Source organism: Pangasianodon hypophthalmus, chromosome 14 (assembly GCF_027358585.1).
Source record: "Pangasianodon hypophthalmus isolate fPanHyp1 chromosome 14, fPanHyp1.pri, whole genome shotgun sequence".
In the NCBI taxonomy this organism is placed as follows: Eukaryota; Metazoa; Chordata; class Actinopteri; order Siluriformes; family Pangasiidae; genus Pangasianodon; species Pangasianodon hypophthalmus.
The window spans coordinates 4,299,080-4,322,804 of NC_069723.1; the positions used below are offsets into that span (position 1 = coordinate 4,299,080).

The 23,725-nt window shown below is 39.5% G+C and overlaps 2 protein-coding genes across 2 annotated transcripts in view; both read left to right on the forward strand.

Annotated features, from left to right (window-relative positions):
• The first annotated feature begins 1,480 nt into the window (after positions 1-1,480).
• Positions 1,481-13,569, forward strand: psmd2 (proteasome 26S subunit ubiquitin receptor, non-ATPase 2). Its single transcript, XM_053239925.1, has 21 exons — positions 1,481-1,700; positions 2,618-2,674; positions 3,984-4,148; positions 4,388-4,509; positions 4,599-4,823; positions 4,930-5,088; positions 5,672-5,816; positions 5,973-6,033; positions 6,358-6,504; positions 7,560-7,666; positions 7,788-7,915; positions 8,081-8,168; positions 8,273-8,435; positions 9,315-9,416; positions 9,574-9,719; positions 9,814-9,897; positions 10,069-10,237; positions 11,374-11,468; positions 12,103-12,229; positions 12,340-12,458; positions 13,084-13,569. The coding sequence occupies exons 1-21, from the start codon at positions 1,596-1,598 to the stop codon at positions 13,264-13,266; spliced, it is 2,697 nt and encodes an 898-aa protein (XP_053095900.1). The 5' UTR covers positions 1,481-1,595; the 3' UTR covers positions 13,267-13,569.
• Positions 13,570-19,297: 5,728 nt separating this feature from the next.
• wu:fb16f03 (eukaryotic translation initiation factor 4 gamma 1) overlaps positions 19,298-23,725 on the forward strand; it is a 29,411-nt gene continuing 24,983 nt past the window's right edge. The window contains exon 1 of the mRNA XM_034310530.2: positions 19,298-19,402. The gene's annotated coding sequence lies outside the window, so the exon portion shown is untranslated. The remainder of the gene's footprint in view (positions 19,403-23,725) is intronic.

Consider the following 23,725-nt stretch of genomic DNA (forward strand, 5'->3'; position numbering starts at 1 on the left):
TTTTTTTTGTAATATTCAGGATGCTTATTCATTGCAACCCTGGATTAAATGAATTGAATGGGCAGAACAGGGACAGTGAATTCACCTCGTCATACTCCAGACATCTCTCAACTCAAATGTTCTGATGAAAATGAGTGAGTTATATGATCAGTCAATCAGTCCATTTCATCAGCCGAAGATTTACCACGTTCAAGTGCAAGTCCACGAGATCCTGTATCTTCAGAATCTAATGCTGTTAAATGATCATTTTACCATCTCAGAGGAGTTCGCAGCTGATGGTAGTTCTGATAAATAATTTTCTGTCAAACCAAAATTGCAATGTATGGTTGTGCTTTTATTATTATTATTATTATTATTATTATTATTATTACGCTGTCTGGAAATGTTCAGCCCAATCCTGCACCTACCACCTTACCATACATTTAAATGTTACAAATCTTATCCCTAAAATAGATCAAGATCTGGGCAAATATGACAAACGCTGATAGATTGGTTCCGGCTTAAGAAATCGGTAACTTGATGACTTAATTTTTGGTTACAAAGTCGATAAAACTGATCGGGTTGGTAAAGGAGGCAGGGTTGCCATGTTTGTTAAATCTAAGATTATTAACTCTGTAACTCTGTCAATCACTAAAGATAAACAGAGGTCTCAGAGACTCTGAATTCATCCTTATGGTAGATTTAAATAGGGATTGGCTTAAAGGGGCGTCAGATTGTTTTAATGCATCAATACACCAACAAGGCCAAATCTCAATGAATCTCATAAATACACTTCAACTGGCATATTTTGCAATGATGTTAGTGATCACTGTGCAGTTGCTTGTGTCAGGAATACAAAAATCCCCATGGTAAAGCCCCTTTTCATTTTGAAAATGTAAAAAAAAAATTAGAGGAATCATAACAATTGTATTTTGTTTTTTATTTAGTGCTGCATTCAATAAGCTTTTTTTTCACATAGCAGATGCTGAAGAAGGTAAAATACTACCTTACGTTACGACTATATTACGAGCCAGGGGGATGTAAACTTTTGAACAAAACTTTTGTTTTGTTTTTCCTACTTTTTAATGTACCCCGGGTTTCGACAGATCTGGGAAAACTGCATTTTCCTCTCATACACCTTGGACATGGAATAATTTCATTTTTTTTGGAATAACGGCTTAAAATTAGACACATTTATATCCATTGATGAATTTAAGGGCATCATAAAGAATGTGGTGAAGGGTGAAGAAGGTGTGTGATTCTTTTTCTTGAGAGACCTCTGTGTTTAAATGGTTGTTTTTTTTTTTTTATTGTGGATCTTTGTATTTTATGTTATTATTATTATTATTACTGCAGTTTAACAGAATGCATGCTGAACTTCTCAAACTAACAGCATCACCGATAGATGGCAGCACTGAGGCAGAGACGGTTTAACGCAATAACCCGTTTGTTGTGTAATTCCTCAGTGTGGCCGCTAGAGGGAGCGCGAGTTCATAATTCAACACAATCGACCTGCACATCAGTGGTAGAAGAAGTCGAAGTCGCAACACCCGGCTGCTTTATTTTATTTGGGATTGTCGGATAAATCTTCTATATATATTTTTTTTTTTGCAACAATGGAGGAGACAAAGAATAAAGATAAAACCCACCCCGAGAAAACGGACGAGAAGGATAAACAACCCGCGGGGAAGGATAAAGAGAAGAAAGAGGAGCAGGAGCTGGTGAGTGTGAACTGGGACACGGGGCTAATTTACTGAGTCACTGCCTCCATAGCGTTAGCGTTAGCGCTGCGGCGTATTCACCGGCCTGATGCTAAATCACTCCTTATTCCCTGTATAAGCACACTACACAGGGTGTAGAATAATTCACGTGTTCACTCTGTGTAGTGGTGTTTATGTGGAATAGGGACTCATTTGAGATGCAAGTTTTATGCTAGTCACTAGCATCCCTTACTCGCTAGCTAGCCGTTCATTGTTTTTTCCCCTTTGTTCACATTATTAAATTCGACTGAATAATCAGCTAGTTGTCGTTATTTTCATTAAAAACACTATCATCTCTGTATCAAAAACCAACTATGAATTGTAGCTTGTTTGAAGTAAAATGACAACCTAGTTTATTAGCACGACCTAGCATGCTAGCAGTTGGGTTGTTTTTTTTCCCCACCCGTATTACGACGAACTTCACTTTCGCTACTGTTGTTGGTTGAGCGTTCATTCTGACTGACCAATCAGCAGAGGGATTGTGAGCACGAGTTGAGTTAGTCAGCCAATCGCAGCGCGGGAGGCGGGTTTTGTCGCAAGCCGCTAAAGCTAGCATAAAGCGCTAGTCATAATGTCGAGGTTTTAGCGCATAAAGCACTTATTATCGCGCATATGGACGTATTTAGACGCCCTAATGATAATATAAAACGCAAGGCTCATGCAAACACCATAATTTAACATTGTTCTGTTGAGATAAATGATATTTTGAAGATTTTAGGCAGTAATAAATCCTTCCTGAATGACGAGGTAACTGCAGTAATGAGGTGCCAGTGTTTATTCTCTCAGTTTAGCTCTAATGCACACTCTCAGGATTCATTCCTGAAGACTCTTATTAATAGTCTGCAATATTTTGTGTGTTCATTGTTGATATTTTTCAGTCAGAGGAGGACAAGCAGCTGCAGGAGGAGCTGGAACTGATGGTGGAGAGACTGAGTGTGAGTTTTTTGGCTTCTCTAAAGAAGAAATCTTGTTCATTGAGTCTCTCAGTTTGTTTACATGCACACCAATATTCTCATTACTGCACACACATTAATGATTATCATCACCTAAATCTGATTATTATATATTATTTACATTTACGTCATCAGCCAAATGAGGTGAAATGTAAATGAAATGTAAATGCTGAAACATATTCATTTTTGTTGAATTGGAGTTGAAATTGGAAAAAAAAAAGCCTAAATTAATTTTATATATATTTATAAAGTGTCATTTTGATTGTAAAATAAGTTTGACATTTATTTTTCCATGAATCAGTTGATTGGTGGATGTGAACCATTTCCAGCAGAGCCGATAAACGTAGAGAAAAAACGTCCGGTTTTCTGTCTGTCCGGTTTTCTAGACATGATCCAGCTTGGCTTCTGTAGCAGATCCTCTGTTGCGGTTTATCCAATCACGCACATTTATATAAGTAATGTAGCTGAAGGAAGCTCAACTGATCAGAGAATAGCTGCCGTGCGGAGACTTTAGTTCAGCAAGGAAAGAGTTTTCACAGACGTTCATAGATTTTTCATTTTATTCACTCTCTCTGGCCTGATTAGAGTCAATATGATATGACTTGTTTAAAAACGGTTGTCAACAAAAACAAAAATTTTTAAAGATAATTGGACAGAGAAGTTTATTTTCCCCACATTAAGTTCAAAAACGACGCTTCATGTGTTCATGGTGCTGGTCAGATTAACCATGAAGCACCCCTATGAAATCATTAGAGAATCATTTGATAATTGTTTAATTCATTAGAGAATCATTTGATTCATTAGAATCATTAGAGAATCATCTGATTAATTTGAATCATTACTGAATCGTTTGATTCATTAGAATCATTAAAGAATCATTTAATTCATTAGAGAGTCATTCGATAATTATTTAATTCGTTACAGAATCATCTGATTAATTTGAATCGTTAGAGAAACATTTAATTCATTAGAATCATTAGAGAGTCATTTGATTGATTTCTCAGATGTAACTGATTCGTCTTGGCACGATTATGAATTTTTAAAAATGAATAGATGACGGAGAGAGTTACTTCTAGACAGTAAATTGTCAGTATTTAATGGATTTCTAAGTTTTGAAATATTATAGGAGCTCTTTTTTACAGACGTTTTTCACTGAAACATTTATATGTAAGCGCTTAGATATAATACCATCATATCTTCTTTTGTGTTTGCTCCATTTTGGGTCACATGACCACGGTTTCAGCTTGAATAATCTTCTCGTGCCTGTTCTTCTCCTTGCTGTGTGTCTCAGGAGAAGGACACGTCTCTCCATCGCCCTGCACTGGAGGAGCTGCGTCGGCAGATTCGTTCCTCCACCACGTCCATGACCTCGGTGCCCAAACCGCTCAAGTTCCTGCGGCCGCACTACGGCAAGCTCAAAGAGATCTACGAGGGCATGGCACCTGGCGAGAACAAGGTGTGTGCGTGTGTGTTCATACTACAAATGCTGACACTGGAGATTCTTTCCATAAATGATAAATAAATGTCTCCTTACAGAAAATCACGATTATGCACATTTGTTTTTATTGGTTTGCATGCAGTCTGTCCCTATGAATGATTAGAATTCTAATTAGAATGCGTGCATTAATATGAACCTGCTATCAGAGGTGCTGTTATAGAAAATGAATCAGTTCAGCCATCTGTGTGTGCTCTCAGCATTTCTGCGCTGACGTGGTGTCGGTCCTGGCCATGACGATGAGCGGTGAGAGAGAGTGTCTGAAATACCGCCTGCTCGGCACGCAGGAGGAACTCGCATCCTGGGGCCACGAATACGTCAGGTACCGAACATCACATCCACGTTGCTATAGAAATAAATCAAGTAAACACATCAGATGTTGTAATCGTGTGTGTGTGTGTGTGTGTGTAGGCACCTGGCGGGCGAGGTAGCTAAAGAGTGGCAGGAGCTGGAGGAAGGAGACAAGGCGCAGCAGGAGACGCTGTTGAAGCTGGTGAAGGAGATCGTTCCCTACAACATGGCGCACAACGCCGAGCACGAGGCCTGCGACCTGCTCATGGAGATCGAGCGGCTCGACATGCTCGACACGTACATCGACGAGAACGCCTACGCCAAGGTCTGCCTGTACCTCACCAGGTGAGTCTCTCTCTCTCTCTCTCTCTCTCTCTCTCTCTCACACACACGTTACACACACATTGTATCTATCTTCTGTAGCATAAAACCACATTTTCAATCCCACCAGCTGTGTGAGCTACGTTCCCGAGCCGGAGAACTCGGCCCTGCTCAAGTGTGCGCTCAACATTTTCCGCAAGTTCAACCGTTACCCAGAAGCCCTCAGGCTGGCGCTGATGCTCAACGACGTTGAGCTGGTGGAGAACATCTTCACCTCCTGCAAGGATATGTAAGATCTCTCTTACACACACACACACACACACACACACACACACACACACATGCATAATCCTGACTTTTAGGCCTGGAGCTTGAGCCAGTTGCAAGCTTGAGAAATGACATCATCACTCCTAGACCGATATAAGCTTAACTAGTTAGCATAGCTTAGCGAATATTACCGCTCCAGCAGTACCTATACGATTTTAATAGCTAATGAAGTTCATTAGAAAGCTAGCTAATGTTCTATTAATTACTGTATTATATAATTAAATTATTAGTTTACATAATTCTGTTATATTGTGTAATTAAAACCAATAATTCAAAAGCTATGAAATCATAAACACCAGAAAGAAATATTGTAATGAAAGCATGTTGGTAATATTAGTTAGAGCCCAAAAAGTGTAAATTTGGGGTGTTTAGGCTTAAGGGCGCATCTTCGATCTGGACTTTTTGATTACGGTAAAAGTTTTGGCACCTTTTCGTGTCTTTATGGAGCCACCATATCATGTAATTAGAATTTAGATTTAGAAAATAACATTGATAATCATTAATTTTCCTCAGAATTCTCTGATTTCTTTCTGTCGTGTGTATAGTGTGGTTCAGAAGGAGATGGCGTTCATGCTGGGTCGACACGGCATGTTCCTGGAGCTGAACGAGGACGTGGAGGACTACGAGGACCTGACGGAGATCATGTCCAACGTGCAGCTCAACAGCAACTTCCTCGCCCTCGCACGTGAGGTGTGGTGTTTTTTTTTTTTTTCCTACACTCTTGAGCAGCTGTTTTTCTTTCTTTTTGTTTTTGTTTTTGTTTTTCTTTTAATAACCTTTTTCTGAGAATTCTTAAGGAAACAAATTTTGGTTTTCTCTCCTGTGATTTATGTGATTTTTAAACAGCTGGACATCATGGAGCCCAAAGTGCCAGATGACATTTACAAAACCCACCTGGAGAACAACAGTAAGACCTTTTCTTTTTCTTTCTTTTATTCTTACTTTTTTTTTTTTTTTTTTTTTTTTTTTTTTTTTGCCTGTCTCTTCTTACAAAAGAATTTTTTTGTCATACCTTTTCACTCTCATCCTTGAAAGAAATAGAATATCTCTAGGCTACACATGTTTTTCTTGTTTTCCGTATGCATCAACATCTTATAATATTAACGTGTACATTTTCTGAAGCCATTTCAGGAACAGAATTCACTGTGCATCGAGTATTAAGCAGAAGGGTGTATTTTGTGTTTGTTAAAATGAAAGCCCCTTTATTGTCGTTTTGCTCTCTCTCTGTCAGGATTCTGTGGCAGCGGCTCTCAGGTGGACTCCGCCCGTATGAACCTCGCCTCCTCGTTCGTAAACGGCTTCGTTAACGCAGCGTTCGGACAGGACAAACTGCTCACTGAGGACGGCAACAAGTGGCTGTACAAGAACAAGGACCACGGTGAGACACACACACACACACACACACACACACACTCGCTCTCTCACTTAACATGACGGATTTTTAGCATGCTTTTTAACCCCATTTAGTCGTAGACAGTTAGCACCTCCAACTAGCATGTCCCTGTCTCAACACTACAGACACTAGACAAGGATTAGCGTGCTGAAATGATGTCACATAGACACGCCCATGCATGGCTACAACTGGGCAATATGAAAATATAATATCATGATACCATGACCGATATCATGATAAATTATGTCACAGTATGCTTTTCTGAATTATCGTGGTTATTGTGATCTTTAAAAAGAAAAAGACTGACTGGGAACAGCTGATTTGGTGTAAAAAAATAATAAATTAAAAAAATAAAATAAAAATAGAGGTATTTAAAACATTGTAAAATATTTTTACAGTTTTTTTCAGATTTGTTTATTTTTATTCCCATACTTGGTGTTAAATATGTTTGTTTGTATAAACAAAAATGCTATTTTTTAAAATATGAAAAACCGCAACGTGTTTGGAATCTAAACATGTTTTTAAAGACTTCAGTATAACTGGAGTGTCCCGGTCTTACCGTGACACTCCTGGTCATGCTGTAAGACTCAAAACTCCTTATCTGACATTAGTTCATTTTCAGAGGTGTAAAGCTGGTCTTTCTTTGTTTTTGTTCTGTTTTTCTTATTGTATAACAGTTTTGTATTCAGCATAAGTTATTAAAGCCAGTGTTCCTCTGTCTCTTAACTTTAGATAGCTGTGTCACTCAGGATCTCAAAATGCTAGCTTAATTCAATTTATTTTAATTATTTGGGTTTTGTGCCTTTTCTTAAAATATTTGTGTATTCTAACAGTGATTGTGGACTAATTGTTGCCTCATTATATTTTTATGTAAAGCAGTAAAGGATTGTTTATGTTTTTATTCAAACTGTAAAACAGAGTTTGTGTTTAGGCTCACTGTTGGTGTGTGTGTGCATGTGTGTGTTTTTAAATTATCTTGAATCAAGATTGCATAGACTTATAGATATGCTGTGTGTGTGTGTGTGTGTGTGTGTCTGTAGGAATGCTGAGTGCTGCTGCGTCTCTGGGTATGATCCTGTTGTGGGACGTGGACGGCGGTCTCACTCAGATTGACAAGTATCTCTACTCCTCAGAGGACTACATAAAGGTACACACAGACACACACACTCTTCTATATGCATTTTTCAATAAATGATCATGTCCGTCTTACAAGGCATCAGCGTTAACATTTACGATATTATTTCTTTACTGTATTTGTTTCTCTCTAGTCCGGGGCTTTGCTGGCTTGCGGTATCGTGAACTCCGGAGTTCGTAATGAGTGTGACCCTGCTCTTGCCCTCCTCTCTGACTACGTCCTACACAACAGCAACGTCATGAGGATAGGAGCCATCTTTGGGTAACACACTCACACAGCAAGATTGTGTTTTTTTTGTTTTGTTTGTTTGTTTTTGTTTTGTTTTGTTTAATGTGTAGCCATTTTGGATAAACCTGGATTCACTGTGTGTCCAGATTCTGTGGTCTGACAGTAGCGATTAACCTTTGACCCTTTGTGTTTACCTAGGCTGGGTCTGGCCTATGCAGGATCTAACAGAGAAGACGTCTTGTCGCTGCTCCTGCCGGTCATGGGAGACTCAAAGTCCAGCATGGAGGTATGATCATCACGTAGAGACCAAACATACAATATCCGGTGTCTGCATTAATACAACTTGTAATGGCTGTGGTGTATATGTGGTGTGTGTGTGTGTGTGTTTAGGTGGCAGGTGTGACCGCTCTGGCGTGCGGTATGATTGCTGTGGGCTCGTGTAATGGTGACGTCACCTCCACCATCCTCCAGACCATCATGGAGAAGAGCGAGCAGGAGCTGAAGGACACGTACGCGCGCTGGCTCCCTCTCGGCCTCGGACTTAACCACCTCGGTAAAAGGACTGGGACTCAGGACTGTACCATATGTCCACAGAATGGGGGTGTTGAATTAGGATAGGATAGGATAACTTGTCTCAAAACAAGATGGCTATTATTATTATTATTATTATTATTGTTAATATTATTGTTATTAATGCATTATTACTTTAAAACATCTGATGTTGTTGATTTTTAAGGCACTTCCTCCCTTTTTAAGCATGTTTTTTTAACCCGAATCAGAGTATATGGTCTGGTCTGATTCGGGTTAAACAAACTGAAAAGCAAAAATCAAGTGAGCATGGAGAAAATGGAGGTGGATAAATAATACATTTAAAATTATATAAAATATTTATATATATATATATATATATATATATATATATATATATATATATATATATATATATATATATATATATAAAATACTATTATATTAAAAATTAAAGTAAAATATCTATTTCAAATAATCAGTAATCAATAGATTTTTGTACTATATGAGAATTTATTTTTTTTATATTTTTTTAATATATTTTTTTAATTTATTTACTTATTTAAATTTATTTATTTTGGATCTTTTTCACTCCACCTTGGTCTTTTGCATCAGTTTGTGTTTTTCATGACACTTTCATAGCTGAAATGCCAAAAAACAATGCCTGTTTGGTTCACATCTTGAATTTGGTTTGCGTTGGCTTGGAAGAGGAGGCTGCTTTGGTCTGTGCTCGAATGTGTGTCATTCAGACGAACCACACTAAGGGGGGAAAAGCAACAGGGATCAATTCAGACACCGTTATTACTGCATGTGTAACAAAAATCACTGTAAGACAGAAGCTAACCAGCAGATACAGATATGATGTATTTTGTGTGTGTGTGTGTGTGTGTGTGTGTGTGTGTAGGCAAAGGTGAGGCGATCGAGACCACTCTGGCAGCATTACAGGTTGTCCCAGAGCCATTCCGCAGCTTCGCAAACACACTCGTGGACATCTGCGCATATGCAGGTAAGATTTTTAAACACACACAGTACACTTGCTGCCAATACAGATGATATTTTAGATCCAAACAACATTCAGAAACAATTAACAGCAAGTACGCAGCTCTTGAGTCACACGCAGGTCCAGAACATTTGGCTTACGTTACGTTTCTTCTCTCTCTCAGGCTCGGGGAACGTCCTGAAGGTTCAGCAGCTGTTGCACATCTGCAGCGAGCACTACGACACCAAGGACAAAGACGATGACAAGGACAAGAAGGACAAAAAAGATAAGGAGAAGAAAGAGAGCGCAGCAGACATGGGCTCACACCAGGTGTGTGTGTGTGTGCGTGTGTGAATCCTAAATCATTGTAATTGATTTTGAATTAATAGTTGAATCTTTATGCACTGTGCTGCTCCTGATGTAGGGTGTGGCCGTGCTGGGTATTGCACTCATCGCCATGGGAGAGGAAATCGGATCAGAGATGGCACTCCGTACATTTGGTCACCTGGTTAGTCCTTTAAACTTTATTTGAGTTACACTTTCATCGAGATGAAACAAAGATAAATCTGCCTGATGCATCATTTTCCTCTGTTTGGATTGTTAATTTATTCTCCAACTCGACTCTGCCTTCACTCTTGCCTTTCTTCCCTTCTTTTTCCCCCTCTCCGTCTCTCTGTAGTTGCGATACGGTGAGCCCACCCTGCGCAGAGCGGTGCCGTTAGCGTTAGCACTCATCTCCGTGTCGAACCCCAGACTCAACATCCTGGACACACTCAGCAAGTTCTCTCACGACGCTGACCCCGAGGTCTCGCACAACTCCATCTTCGCCATGGGCATGGTGGGCAGCGGTGAGTGGAACACCACCCCACACACACACACACACGCACGATACACACTCTCGCTGTTCTGAGAATCTCAATTCGAGAGAGTGCTGTTGCTAAGTAACTGGGATAGCTAGCTAGAGAATAATTCATCATGCCTAGTGGATAGGCACAGTGACGATAAAAGAGAGGCAGAATTAGCAATATTCCTGCGATACGCAAAATTTATTGTGATCGATATGTTTAGGAACAAACTACCAGCAATGCTAATGTTGCATTTTAAAAATAAACCCTTGAAAATATAACTTGATGATACTTTTATTTAATGTCTTCAAAAGAAATGACACTGAAAATATTTTTTTATATATCTGTAAAAAAAAAATAATAATAATAATTTCAGTTTTATAGTTTCCTTTAAACATTTTATAATTTTAACAGATTCACAACAGTAGAAATCAGCTGAGTTTGTAATCTTTTTTAAATTATTAATATCTTTTTTTTTTTTCCGTGTATGATATTGCGATATCCATGAAATTTTCGGAAAAGTGTTATTGTGACAATTTAAAAACAAACTGTTAATAAAATTTGTTTGCTTATACTTTAACAAACTTTATCTGCAAAATAAATTATCCTGATTTTTTTTATTATTATTATTATTTATTTATTGTTTTGTTTTGTTTTTTTAATCATTTTGCAATTTTAAAGATTCAGGCCAATAGAAATCAGCTGAGTATGTAACTGTTATAAAAAAAAAAAAAAAAAAAAAAAAAGTTCTGAAAAGGTATTATCATAACAATTTACAATTCTAAATATTCCAAACAGTAGAGATCAGCTGAATTGTAACTGTTATTAAAAGTAGTTCTAAAAAGATAACACAATACCTGTGATATCTCTTTAAAAAAGTGCACCTTGGCATAATTTATCCTTATATCAGTATTGTATCATGTTTATATATATATATATCAACATTTTTCCAAGATGTGCTGCTAAAATACTTAAAAAAAAAATCTTCATGACTGATATTACATCTTAGTTACATTTGGCATCAGAGAATCAGAAATGTTTGAGTGTGATGTCATTCAGGCCATTCATTTGAGAAATCAGAGTTCTGAAATCTACCACAGTGATGACCTCACACTGTGCATGTGTGTCTTTTTTTTCAGGTACCAACAACGCTCGTCTAGCAGCCATGCTCCGTCAGCTGGCCCAGTACCATGCCAAGGACCCCAACAACCTGTTCATGGTCCGACTGGCTCAGGTAAAATACTGATGGAGTTACTGTTACTACACCGACATGAGATTAGTTTCCTATAACAGCATGTCCCAGAGTAGTTTATTCCTCTTACACCACAACAATTTACCAACACTTAAGATTATTTAAACTAGCTAGTGCTGTTCTCACTTACATTAGAGCAGCTATAAAGTCGTTCCCTCACCAGTCTCTCTTTTATCTCTCTTCAAGTTAATAAGACAAAAAAAAAAACACAGAAAACAAGAAACCACAAAGTGTAAACTCCTCTGTCCTGGAGATGTCGTAAAACTTAGTTACAGCTTTACCTGTGACTGTTACAAAGCGCTGACACTGGAGACTCCTTCCATAAATGTTAAATAGACATCTCCTTACAGAAAACTTCACCATTTCATATCAACATTTTTTTTTTTTTATCCGTTTATGTGACATGTCTGTTGTGAGTGAGCTGTTACTATAGAAACTATAAAGAATAACGTGTGTATATAGAACAAGCGCATTAATATAAACCAGAAAATTAATCAATAATCACCATATCAACCTCCTGACCAATCAGAATCCAGAATTCAGCAGCGCTGGGGTGTAATGTGAGTGTCATATTGTTCTACTATAATTGTGTGTGTATTTGTGTGTGTGTGCGCAGGGACTGACACATCTGGGTAAAGGGACGCTGACGTTGTGTCCGTACCACAGCGACAGACAGCTCATGAGTCAGGTGGCGGTGGCCGGACTCCTCACGGTCCTAGTGTCCTTCCTGGATGTGAAAAACAGTAAGAGTGCCGCTCGGTTCGTCTGTATAAATATTGTGAATCAAACACTGATTAAACTGGCGAAAACTGATTATTCCGTTATATTCTTTTCTTCCCTCCTTATTCTACAGTCATTCTGGGGAAGTCTCACTACGTCCTGTACGGCCTGGTAGCAGCGATGCAGCCTCGTATGCTCGTCACATTCGACGAGGAGCTCCGGCCTCTACCTGTGTCCGTCCGTGTGGGACAGGTGTGTGTGTGTGTGTGTGTGTGTGTGTGGAGCAAAGTTACTACAGTTTGAAACACGTACACGCTTATTTCTGTTACATGCTCGACTACGTACTAGCTGTACTAGCTACATACATTCACCAGAGGAACCAACGATCTCTACTGCTTTCTTCCAAGCTTTAGTTTTCTTCGTAACGTCTCTGTACACATTTAACGAGGAGTCATATACGACAGGTTCTTTGATTTTTGCGCAAACTAATCACAGAGCTAAACTTGTGAGCGGGGAACTGCAGAAACGTCGCACTACATGCGCCATAGGATTGGTCCAAGGAATCATTTAAGACAAGTTGTTTGGAATAGGCGCTTCTTTACAGCGTCCTAATTTATATAAAATTGAGAAAATTTCAATTCAAATTTATGCTAAGGATGAAACTGCAGCTCCATGTCACTGAAGTACATAGAAAATTAACACTCACTTGTCATTTACTATTGTTAACACAGGATTAGGATTGAGATTAAGTCTTAACCAAAGCTTCGGCATTCCGGTGTGTGCCGCTGTCCTGGGCTCTGATCTGTCTACAATCAGTTTACACCCCTCTCTTCTCTCTGTTTTTTTTGTTTTGTTTTGTTTTTTTGATCATCTCCAGGCTGTGGATGTGGTGGGACAGGCAGGCAAACCTAAAGCCATCACAGGTTTTCAGACACACACCACGCCGGTGCTGCTGGCGCACGGAGAGAGGGCCGAGCTGGCGACAGAGGAGTACATCCCGGTCACGCCCATCCTGGAGGGCTTCGTCATCCTGCGCAAAAACCCCAACTATGATGCCTAAACACACACACGCAAACACACACACACACACACCCACATACACACACAAACACACACAGAGCGTTACTCACACACTCATACCCGGGACCTCAACTACACCTTGTTCTGATCCATGATCAGTCACAGCAGCACAGGTTTCCTTCTCCTTCTGTTTTTCTTCCTTGTTTGTTAGGTTTTTTAAAAAAAATATATCATAACAAACATGTTTATTTAGCCCCGGTTAATTATTTTTCCCCATTTTGTTGGTTTTGTTATGTTTTACTGTTATGATGTGAAAAATAAATGAAATAATGTGGTCAGTAAATTGTGGACGTTTCATTTTAATTTCACCATAACTACATAAACACACATAATTCCAGGTTTGGAAACAAAACGGTCAATATCTTTCCTAAAGTAGCTATAGCCACTACTAAACAAACTAGCACTGTGTCTCAAATTGCATACTTGTGTACTATTCTAGTTTGTTATCAAGTCACACACTAACTGGTTCTCCTATTATAGTTAGTGTTTGAGTATTAAAAGCCACTCTTGCAGCCTTCAACCTACAGAAATGTATCTGCAAGATGTCTGCGTATCAGTTTTCTTGTTTAGTAAATACTTGTACTGAAGGTCAGTAAGGTCAGTTTTCAATTTGAGAAACAGTTCATGACAACAATCACGACGACTGCAGAAAGTTTTAGGTGTGTTTAACGTTGCTGTGCATGAAATCACTAAACATTTTACACTTCGACTTGGAAACCTGATGAACAGCGATGTTTTGGCTCTGACATGCTCTCTAGTGGATGTCATTTTTAATCCCTCAGATGTAAATAAGGTACACAGGTGAGTGTGTGAACAATGCCACTCATATACACTATATTGCCAAAACCCCTCCAAATCATTGAATTCAGGTGTTCCAATCACTTCCATGGCCACAGGTGTATAAAATCAAGCACCTAGGCATGCAGACTGCTTCTACAAACATTTGTGAAAGAAAGGGTCGCTCTCAGGAGCTCAGTGAATTCAAGCGTGGTATCGTGATAGGTTCCCACCTGTGCAATAAGTCCATTTGTGAAATTTCCTGACTACTAAATATTCCACGGTCAGCTGTTAGTGGTATTATAACAAAGTGGAAGCAATTGGGAACAACAGCAACTCAGCCACGAAGTGGTAGGCCACGTAAAATCACAGAGTGGGGTCAGCGCATGCTGAGGCCCACAGTGCGCAGAAGTCGCCAGCTTTCTGCAGAGTCAATAACTACAGACCTCCAGACTTCGTGTGGCCTTCAGATTAGCTCAAGAACAGTGTGTAGAGAGCTTCATGGAATGGGTTTCCATGGCCGAGCAGCTGCATCCAAGCCACACATCACCAAGTGCAATGCAAAGTGTCGGATGCAGTGGTGTAAACGCCGCCACTGGACTCTAGAGCAGTGGAGACGTGTTCTCTGGAGTGACGAATCACGCTTCTCTGTCTGGCAATCCGATGGATGAGTCTGGGTTTGGCGGTTGCCAGGAGAACGGTACTTGCCTGACTGCATTGTGCCAAGTGTAAAGTTTGGTGGAGGGGGGATTATGGTGTGGGGTTGTTTTTCAGGGATTGGGATTGGCCCCTTAGTTCCAGTGAAAGGAACTCTTAATGCTTCAGCATACCAAGATATTTTGGACAATTTCATGCTCCCAACTTTGTGGGAACAGTTTGGGGATATGTTCCAACATGACTGCGCACCAGTGCACAAAGCAAGGTCCATAAAGACATGGATGAGCGAGTTTGGTGTGGAGGAACTTGACTGGCCTGACCTCAACCCGATAGAACACCTTTGGGATGAATTAGAGCGGAGACTGCGAGCCAGACCTTCTCGTCCAACATCAGTGCCTGACCTCACAAATACACTTCTAGAAGAATGGTCAAAAATTCCCATAAACACACTCCTAAACCTTGTGGAAAGCCTTCGCAGATGAGTTGAAGCTGTTATAGCTGCAAAGGGTGGGCCAACTCCATATTAAACTCTACAGATTAAGAATGGGATGTCATTAAAGTTCATGTACATGTAAAGGCAGATGTCCCAAAACTTTTAGCAATATAGTGTATATAAACTCACCTGTCAAGTATAAACCAGACCTTAGTACACATCAGAAGTAAAAACTTCACAATCATAGCAATCTGATGTGATTTGGTGCCTGATGTTGCAAACAGGGCAATAAAATAATTATCCCCAAAATATAAGATTTTATTAGCTGTGTTATGTTTACAGACAGCACAGATTCAGTAGTACTGCTGCATTCCAAACAACTCCCAATGTCCGACATACTCAACCTCATACCTGAAAAAAAGAAAAAAAAGATCTGTGCACTGGATTGTTCCCTGGATGTTGGACTAGTAAACTTCCACAGAAATCAAGACCCTAAGATATCCAAAACAATTTTACTGAGAGGTGATGACATGGCAGGATGCAGAGAGAAACACACAGAAGCAATAATAATAATAATAATAATAATAATAATAATAATAATAATAATAAAGACAGGTTTAATCACCAAACAGTAGGATTAGCTTAGTAAGCCAAATCTTAAATTCAGACATTTTAAATCATGCATCTTTTTTGCAAGCAGGACACTGGATGACTGCCGAGGTGCGTGCGCTGCTGAGGACCCAAGACTCTGCCTTCAGAGCAGGCGACAAGGCGGCCCTAAGAACAGCGAGGGCCAAACTGTCCCGGGCCATCAGAGAGGCAAAGCGCACACACGCTCAGACAATCCACAACCACTTCAAGGCCAGCAGAGACACGCGGCGCATGTGGCACGGCATCCAGGCCATCACCAACTACAGGACATCACCTGCCTGTGACAGTGATGCCTCCCTCCCAGATGCGCTGAACGACTTCTACGCTCGGTTTGAGGCACAGAATGGCGTGACGGCAAGGAAGACCACCCCTTCTCCCAATGACCAGGTGCTGCGTCTAACCACAGCCGATGTGAGGAAGACTCTACACAGAGTCAACCCGCGGAAGGCTGCTGGACCAGACAACATTCCTTGCAAGGTGCTCAGAGGATGTGCAGACCAGCTGGCAGATGTTTTCACTGAGATCTTCAACACCTCCCTGAACAGCACCGTTGTTCCGATGTGCTTCAAGGCCACCGCCATCATCCCCGTGCCAAAGAAGTCTCCAGTGTCCTGCCTCAATGACTACCGTCCCGTTGCACTTACACCCATCATCATGAAGTTCTTCGAGAGGCTCGTCATGAGGCACATTAAGACCCTGCCGCCCCCCTCACTGGACCCCCTGCAATTCGCTTACCGTCCCAACCGCTATACGGATGATGCCATCACCACCACCCTCCATCTGGCCCTCACCCACCTGGACAATAAAGACATCTATGTTCGAATGCTGTTCATAGACTTCAGTTCAGCATTCAACACAATCATTCCTCAGCACCTGATTGGAAAGCTGAACCTGCTGGGCCTGAACACCTCCCTCTGCAACTGGATCCTGGACTTCCTGACTGGGAGACCTCAGTCAGTCCGTATCGGGAACAGCATCTCCAACACCACCACGCTGAGCACTGGGGCCCCACAGGGCTGTGTGCTCAGTCCATTGCTGTTCACTCTGCTGACTCACGACTGTGTAGCAATGCACAGCTCGAACCACATCATCAAGTTCACCGATGACACCACCGTGGTGGGTCTCATCAGCAAGAACGACGAGTCAGCATACAGAGAGGAGGTGTAACGGCTAACTGACTGGTGCAGAGCCAACAACTTGTCTCTGAACGTGGACAAAACCAAAGAGATGGTTGTTGACTTCAGAAGAGCACAGAGAGACCACTCTCCACTGAACATCGGTGGCTCCTCCGTGGAGATCGTCAAGAGCACCAAGTTTCTTGGTGTTCACCTGGCGGAGAACCTCACCTGGTCGCTCGACACCAGTTCCATAACTAAGAAAGCCCAGCAGCGCCTGTACTTTCTGCAAAGGCTGAGGAAAGCGCATCTCCCACCCCCCATCCTCACCACGTTCTACACAGGGACTATCAAGAGCATCCTGAGCAGCTGCATCACTGCCTGGTTTGGGAATTGCACCGTTTCGGATCGCAAGACCCTGCAGCAGATAGTGAGGACAGCTGAGAAGATCATCGGGGTCTCTCTTCATCACGGACATTTACACCTCATGCTGCATCCGCAAAGCCACCAGCATTGTGGACGACCCCACACACCCCTCTCACACACTCTTCAGCCTCCTGCCGTCCGGTAAACAGTACCGAAGCATTCGGGCCCTCACGACCAGACTGTGCAATAGTTTCTTCCCCCATGCAATCAGACTCCTCAGTACTCAGTAAGTGGACTGAAGGAACACACACACACATACCTCCAATACTCAGGAACTGGACTGAAGGAATACACACATACATACCAATATACACACACAACTGAGCATCCTTTCTGCAATTTTTTTGCAAGTTTTTGCACATGTTTATGCTGCTACATAACTCATTATATTATACTGTTCATAGGCTGCTACTCTTACATTTACACTTAGGTTTACACTATTTCAGCTACTTGTTTTGTACTCTTGTACTATTTGCACTATTGTCACTAGGTTCACTTTAAACAGAACTGTGTACTGGCCGGCGCTGCACTGGGACTTACTGTGCTCCCTGTCGGTCCCAGTAGTCACTGTACTGTCTAGTACTGTTTTGTATCGTCTTGTGCTGTCTGCACATGTTTGCACTTGTGCACTTTATTGTATAATTTATGTAGTCCTTTGTAGTTCTGTGCTGTTCTGTGTTTGTCTTATGTAGCACCTTGGTCCTAGAGAAACGTTGTTTCGTTTCACTATGTACTTGTGTATGGCTGAAATGACAATAAACTCCACTTGACTTGACTGGAATACTTGTTCTGCTCGTGTTTCTATTTCTTTTTTATATACTTTTGTCAAAGATATGACATTATATCCGACAGTATCTGGAAACAATTCTGATGCTTTTAATTTTACATTATTTCCAATAAGACAAAAACACAACTAACATTTTTTCATGTCGTGTTGTATGGTGACTCTTGTGGGTAAGATTTCTTTTCTCAGTCTCATAACAATTGTAAGTCCATAAGAGCTCTGTTTCATCAAGACATGCTCTCATTTGGGAATCAGTTTGTTTATGCTTCATGGAGGAAAAAAAAAAGTCTAATACTGAATCAATATCTTGTTACTAACAAAGTAAAGGAAATAACATTCAAACTTAGTAGAACACACCTAGCTAAAAAAAAAAAAGATCTCATAAAATCTCAACATAAATTTGATCATTTGTAAGTAAATACCCAAAGATTGTTGTTCACTTTTCTGGCAAAACCTTTGAGCTTTTATTACTGAAAATCTTGACTGGGGTTTTACTTTATTATGGAAACATGTAATGCGTCATGGTGGCATGTAGTATTGCTGCCTCACAGATCCAGGGTTCCAGGGTTCCAGCTTCGATCCTGAGCTCCGGGTTACTGTCTGTGTGGAGTTTCACATGTTCTTCACTTACTGATGTGAGTTTCCTCTGGGTTCTCCAGTTTCCTCCTACTGTCCAGGGACATGCAGCTAGGTGGAATAGATCAATAATAGATCATTGTGTGTGTGAATGATTGTGTTAATGTGTGTGTGTGTGGTGCCCTGTGATAAACTGGCATCCCGTTCATTCCCACCTCAAGGCTCCAGATCCACCACCATGAACAGGATGAAGAACTTACTGAAGATGATGATTTTAGTTTATTATGGAAATGTGTTGTTTGGTCTGACACATGCTCATGTGATGCATCTTATAGTAATAACTGATAAATTTCATATCCAGAAATGCAAAATGTTAGGTAAGATGCCATGTTTTATTTCTTTTAAAAGCGAGATGACACATTACACATTAGCTCAATTCGACAATTTAAAAACTTAAAAATATTTTTTTAAACAAAAGACCTGTAATTTATTTAACACTTTTGTATTAAGTTGTCAACTTGCTTATACTTCTTTGATTAGATTAATTAAAAAAAAAAAAAAAGTATCGTATAGTGACAACGTGCTTGCTTCTTTGTCACGTGACACGGAATTCCTAGCCTGATTAAACCGGAAGTTGTATGCCCCGGCTTCCGGAAGGAGGAATTAGTCTGTCCGGTCTACGGACTGAAGGAGAAAGGTAAAGCTGCACTCTTCTTTCTGTTTTTTATTAATTATTATTATTTTTAAATTATGATTATAATAATTTTTTAATTGTGTTCAGTTGGATATTATTCATGTCTGCGTGTGATATTTGGAGAAACTTATTTTTGTAGAAATGAATTACTATTATTAGGAGCACGCGCTGTGTGTTCATTTATCTATATGTAAACTCACAGCACTGTGTGTGTGTGTGTGTGTGTGTGTGTGTGTGTGTGTGTGTGTGTGTGTGAGATGTTTTGTTGCCTGACGGTTATTTCACAAGCTATACACACACACTTCTGTCCAAAAGCTAAAAAAATATTTTAAAAAAAAAGAAAGTAAATGATCTGGTGGAAATATTGTGCTAAAAAACCCCAAGCTAAAGTTGATTTATTTCTGTTTCACAGTCTATAATCATCGCTATTAAACTGTTTTACTGTAAAGAGTCCAAATGAAGCTGATTTAATGGCCTCATCTGGGTTTTCTGGCTCATTTAAAGGAGAATAATGATCTAATAATAATCTGATAATCAGAGTGATGGATGATCCTCATCACTATTCTCAGTAGAACTCTCTCTAGATGAGCATCTGTCACGTGACTGATTTGACATTTAGACTTTTTAATTTTTTTTAAAATAATTTCTCTCATATATATGACACCAGTGCAGAGCTGTTTGGCTTGAACCAGAGCTGAGTTATAACTATAATAACCTAACCCAAGGAGGAATATTAATATTAGGGAAAAACAATAATGTCGAGTCACTCAGGGAATAAATAACACTTTTATTAAAGCTTATAATTCAACTGCCAACGCACATATTTCTAACATACTGTCACTTTATTTACTCTCTGCTGCCTGTTTATCTGATCCTGTGCTTGTATAAAGTGTCCACATTGTCAGAGTAATATAACTTTACAACACTTTTGTGGTGTTATTGTTATTTTATTTTATCGCTCATTCTCATAAATACTGCTTTATAGCTGTGTGGCTAAGCCTGGTCGATTAGCATAAACTCTTCAGTTTTAAATGCGACCTAAAATGAGCAATATTTTGTCTCACATTTCAAACCAAATCAGTTTTGAGCTTTTATGACTCAGTGTCAGCCGACTCTACAGTTGTCACCTTTTAAATTTAAGTCTAAATGTGTTTTTATTCACGTAGAAACTGAAGCTAACTGACGAAGCTAATCTACTCCTAACACTAGCTAGCTAGCTAACTTAGTTGTCATGCTTAGCCCTGACTTAGCTCCTGTTTAATCTGCTTTATTTATTGTTTGTTTTCGTTGACATTGCTACAGAATAATGTTGTCTGCCCCTGATATGTCAATACCATCACACTTTTTTGTTACTCTGTCGCACTTTTTGGTTTTTCTCAGCATGACACGTCGACAAGTGTAACGTTAACCCGAATTCAAGGCCATGATTCAAGGCTAGCTCGCTAATAAATCACTTCTCACACGTTAGCAGTTAAAACGACGCTGTTAGATTATACTGGAGGACAGTTTAAGGACTAATACTGTGTAGTTATTGCCAGTATTCCGGATGACACACACTGGCATGTTAGACTTTAAGAACACAGATTTGTGGTTTGTTCATTCTGTAGCCTTGTGACTAGCGGTGAATCGTTTGTTGAATCGGTTCTTTGTAGGAGTCGAGTGAACCGGTTCACAAGTTCAATTGAATCAGACCACAACAATAGCCTTTTTTTTTAATGCACTGTTTTCCAGAAAATATAATGAATAAGTATAAACATTATGGATATTGATTGTGAATCTGTGGTCTTTAGAGATTCCTTAGACATTTTCACTGCGAATGTGACTTTACTGTACACATAACCAGCTGTACACTGTACAATCTCATATCATAAAAGAATATTTTTGGTCATGAGTTATTAGAACGTATAATGAGACGCTCACGCTGCAAAACAAAGGCAGTCCGTGACTCGTGGGACATGGATGGAGAAACTTAAACAAACATGATAATGGACAGGAAAAAAAATCTCCTGATTATCTCAAGCTCGTTGTGAAGAATGTGTGTGTTTATTTTCTTCACGAGCCGATTTCCGGATCACGTTGATTGATGACGTAAACGGAGCGTAGTCGTGTTCTTTAATCGCAGGTCTGTCGTTACAGGATCTTCATCATATAATCTGACACGGATACACACACTATCACAGTCTGTTATAGTTTATTCAGATCTCGTACAGTGTGAGGAGGAATCATTTTAAAAAGACTAAAACGGGGTCAGTGCAAATCACATTTCATGTTTTAAATACGGAGAAAGAAGTTTTTTTTCCACATAGTGTGAGTTTGTAAGTTGTGTATTTCGGTTGAGCATGACCAGTGGTTCAGACATTCAATGTGATTTGTCAGCAAAAGAACAAGATCTCTAAAATTGTATTGTGTGAATGGCTTTATTTATGTTACGCTTCCACTTTGTGGTCAGTAATGGTCATTTCAACTTGGGATTTGTCTTTTATGGATCTTTATAATTTGAAGTTGGAGGAACTTCACCGAATAATAAACCTCAAATGTTATAAATCTGCATTTCTATTTACACTGAACAGCCCGTATTATGTGTTCTAATTGTGGTTCGGTTAAACAAAACTAGATTATACAGTAACACAATACAGAAATTAATTCATACACAAAAAAAATCCCACAACAGTACAACGCTGAATCAGATATGAATTGATTCATTTCAGAGGAGTCGGTTCACTGAATCGAATCGCTGGACTCGCCGGCATTCAACCTGCGCGTGGTTTCGCTGAGCGTGAGTCTGGTCACGTGGTCCTCTCTCGCCTTTCCTTTATTCCTTTTGTTTTTCTTTCTCTCTTTTTAAACCGCTCAGCGTATTTTTTTTCTTTCATCCTGTCTCTAAACCTGTCTGTGTTTTTTTTTTGTTTGTTTGTTTGTTTGTTTTTGGTTGTGTTGTCAGCTTCTTTCTTTCTTTCTTTCTTTCTTTTTTTCAGTTTTTTATATGATATTATACACTGTCCTGTCGTTCTCTCTATTCTCCCTGTTTTCTCTCTCTTTTTTTTTTTTTTCCTCTCTGAATCACAGTTTGTGTGGGTTATGCTTTAGGCCATAGTTGCAGTGACATGGCTGTGGCCACTAGGGGGCAGAAAAAGAAACAAACACAACAAAGTAAACGAAAAAATAGTGAGTGGAGAAGAAGAATGGCTAAACTATGACTTACTTCCGGGTTCCACAACCCCCTTCCTGTTGGGTATTAATGTCTATCAGATAGGTGACAGTTCATGATTTTTCACATTTTCTCCACAGAAAGAAATTAATGAAAGGCAAGTGTGGATGTTGTATATTAAAAGACTGCATAATAAGCTCCGCCCACTGCACAGGGTTTCTGAATTACAGGTTATTTTCACCAACAGCCATGCTAACTACTCCAACACACTGTCTCGCTCGTTCACATGAACTGAAGCACTGTTTATAACTGTATATATTTATGTGTATAATTTCATGTCTACAGTGACGAAGAGCTGCAGCTCGACACTTCTTTCTCTTCTGTCTCTTAACTTTTTGGATGCTTGTCATAGATTAAAGGTATTTTAGCAGTATTAAGCTTAAAAACCCAAAGAAGAAAGGGTCACAGTGTTTTGTCATGTTTTTCCAGGTACTGAACCTGTGCAGTTCAGTTCTGCGAGCACTGAGACACGTTCGCTTCATTTCCTCTCACCTTCCAGCATCTACACCTCGCTCACGGTTAGGGCTGGGCCATATAACCGTAAAATATCAATATCGTGATCGATTATGTACCACTTCACATTTCTGAGATATAAAAATGACATTTAAGAACTCTGATCAGAAGCAGTTGAAAGCCACTTGACTTGCTGTTAAATTTTTGTACTGAAGCTTTAAAATGGTTAAAATCTTTAAAGTTTTTCAGTTTTATGTTATTTATTTTTAGCAGACTTTTATTTAACGTATCTTTAATCTTGTATCGTCATTTTATAATCGCTTCACCTATATATTGTGATGAATATCGTGTATTATAGAACTGTTTTCAGATATGATCATGATATATTTTTTGTCATATTGCCACACCTCTCCTCATGACGAGGCTCATTAAAGTTAATTAACGGAAAAGAACCAAAAAAAACCCAAAACAAAGTAATTTATAAATATGTTTAAAAAGTAAAACAAGTTAAATGAATTTTTTTACTGGATTATTGTTATCATAATTGTTATTGCTTTGCATGTAAATACTTTGTGGAAATTAAAAAAAAAAAAAAAAAGGAGAAGCAAAGTTAAATAAAAAAATAAATCATAGCCTTCACCTCCATGTAAAAAAAACCCCACCTT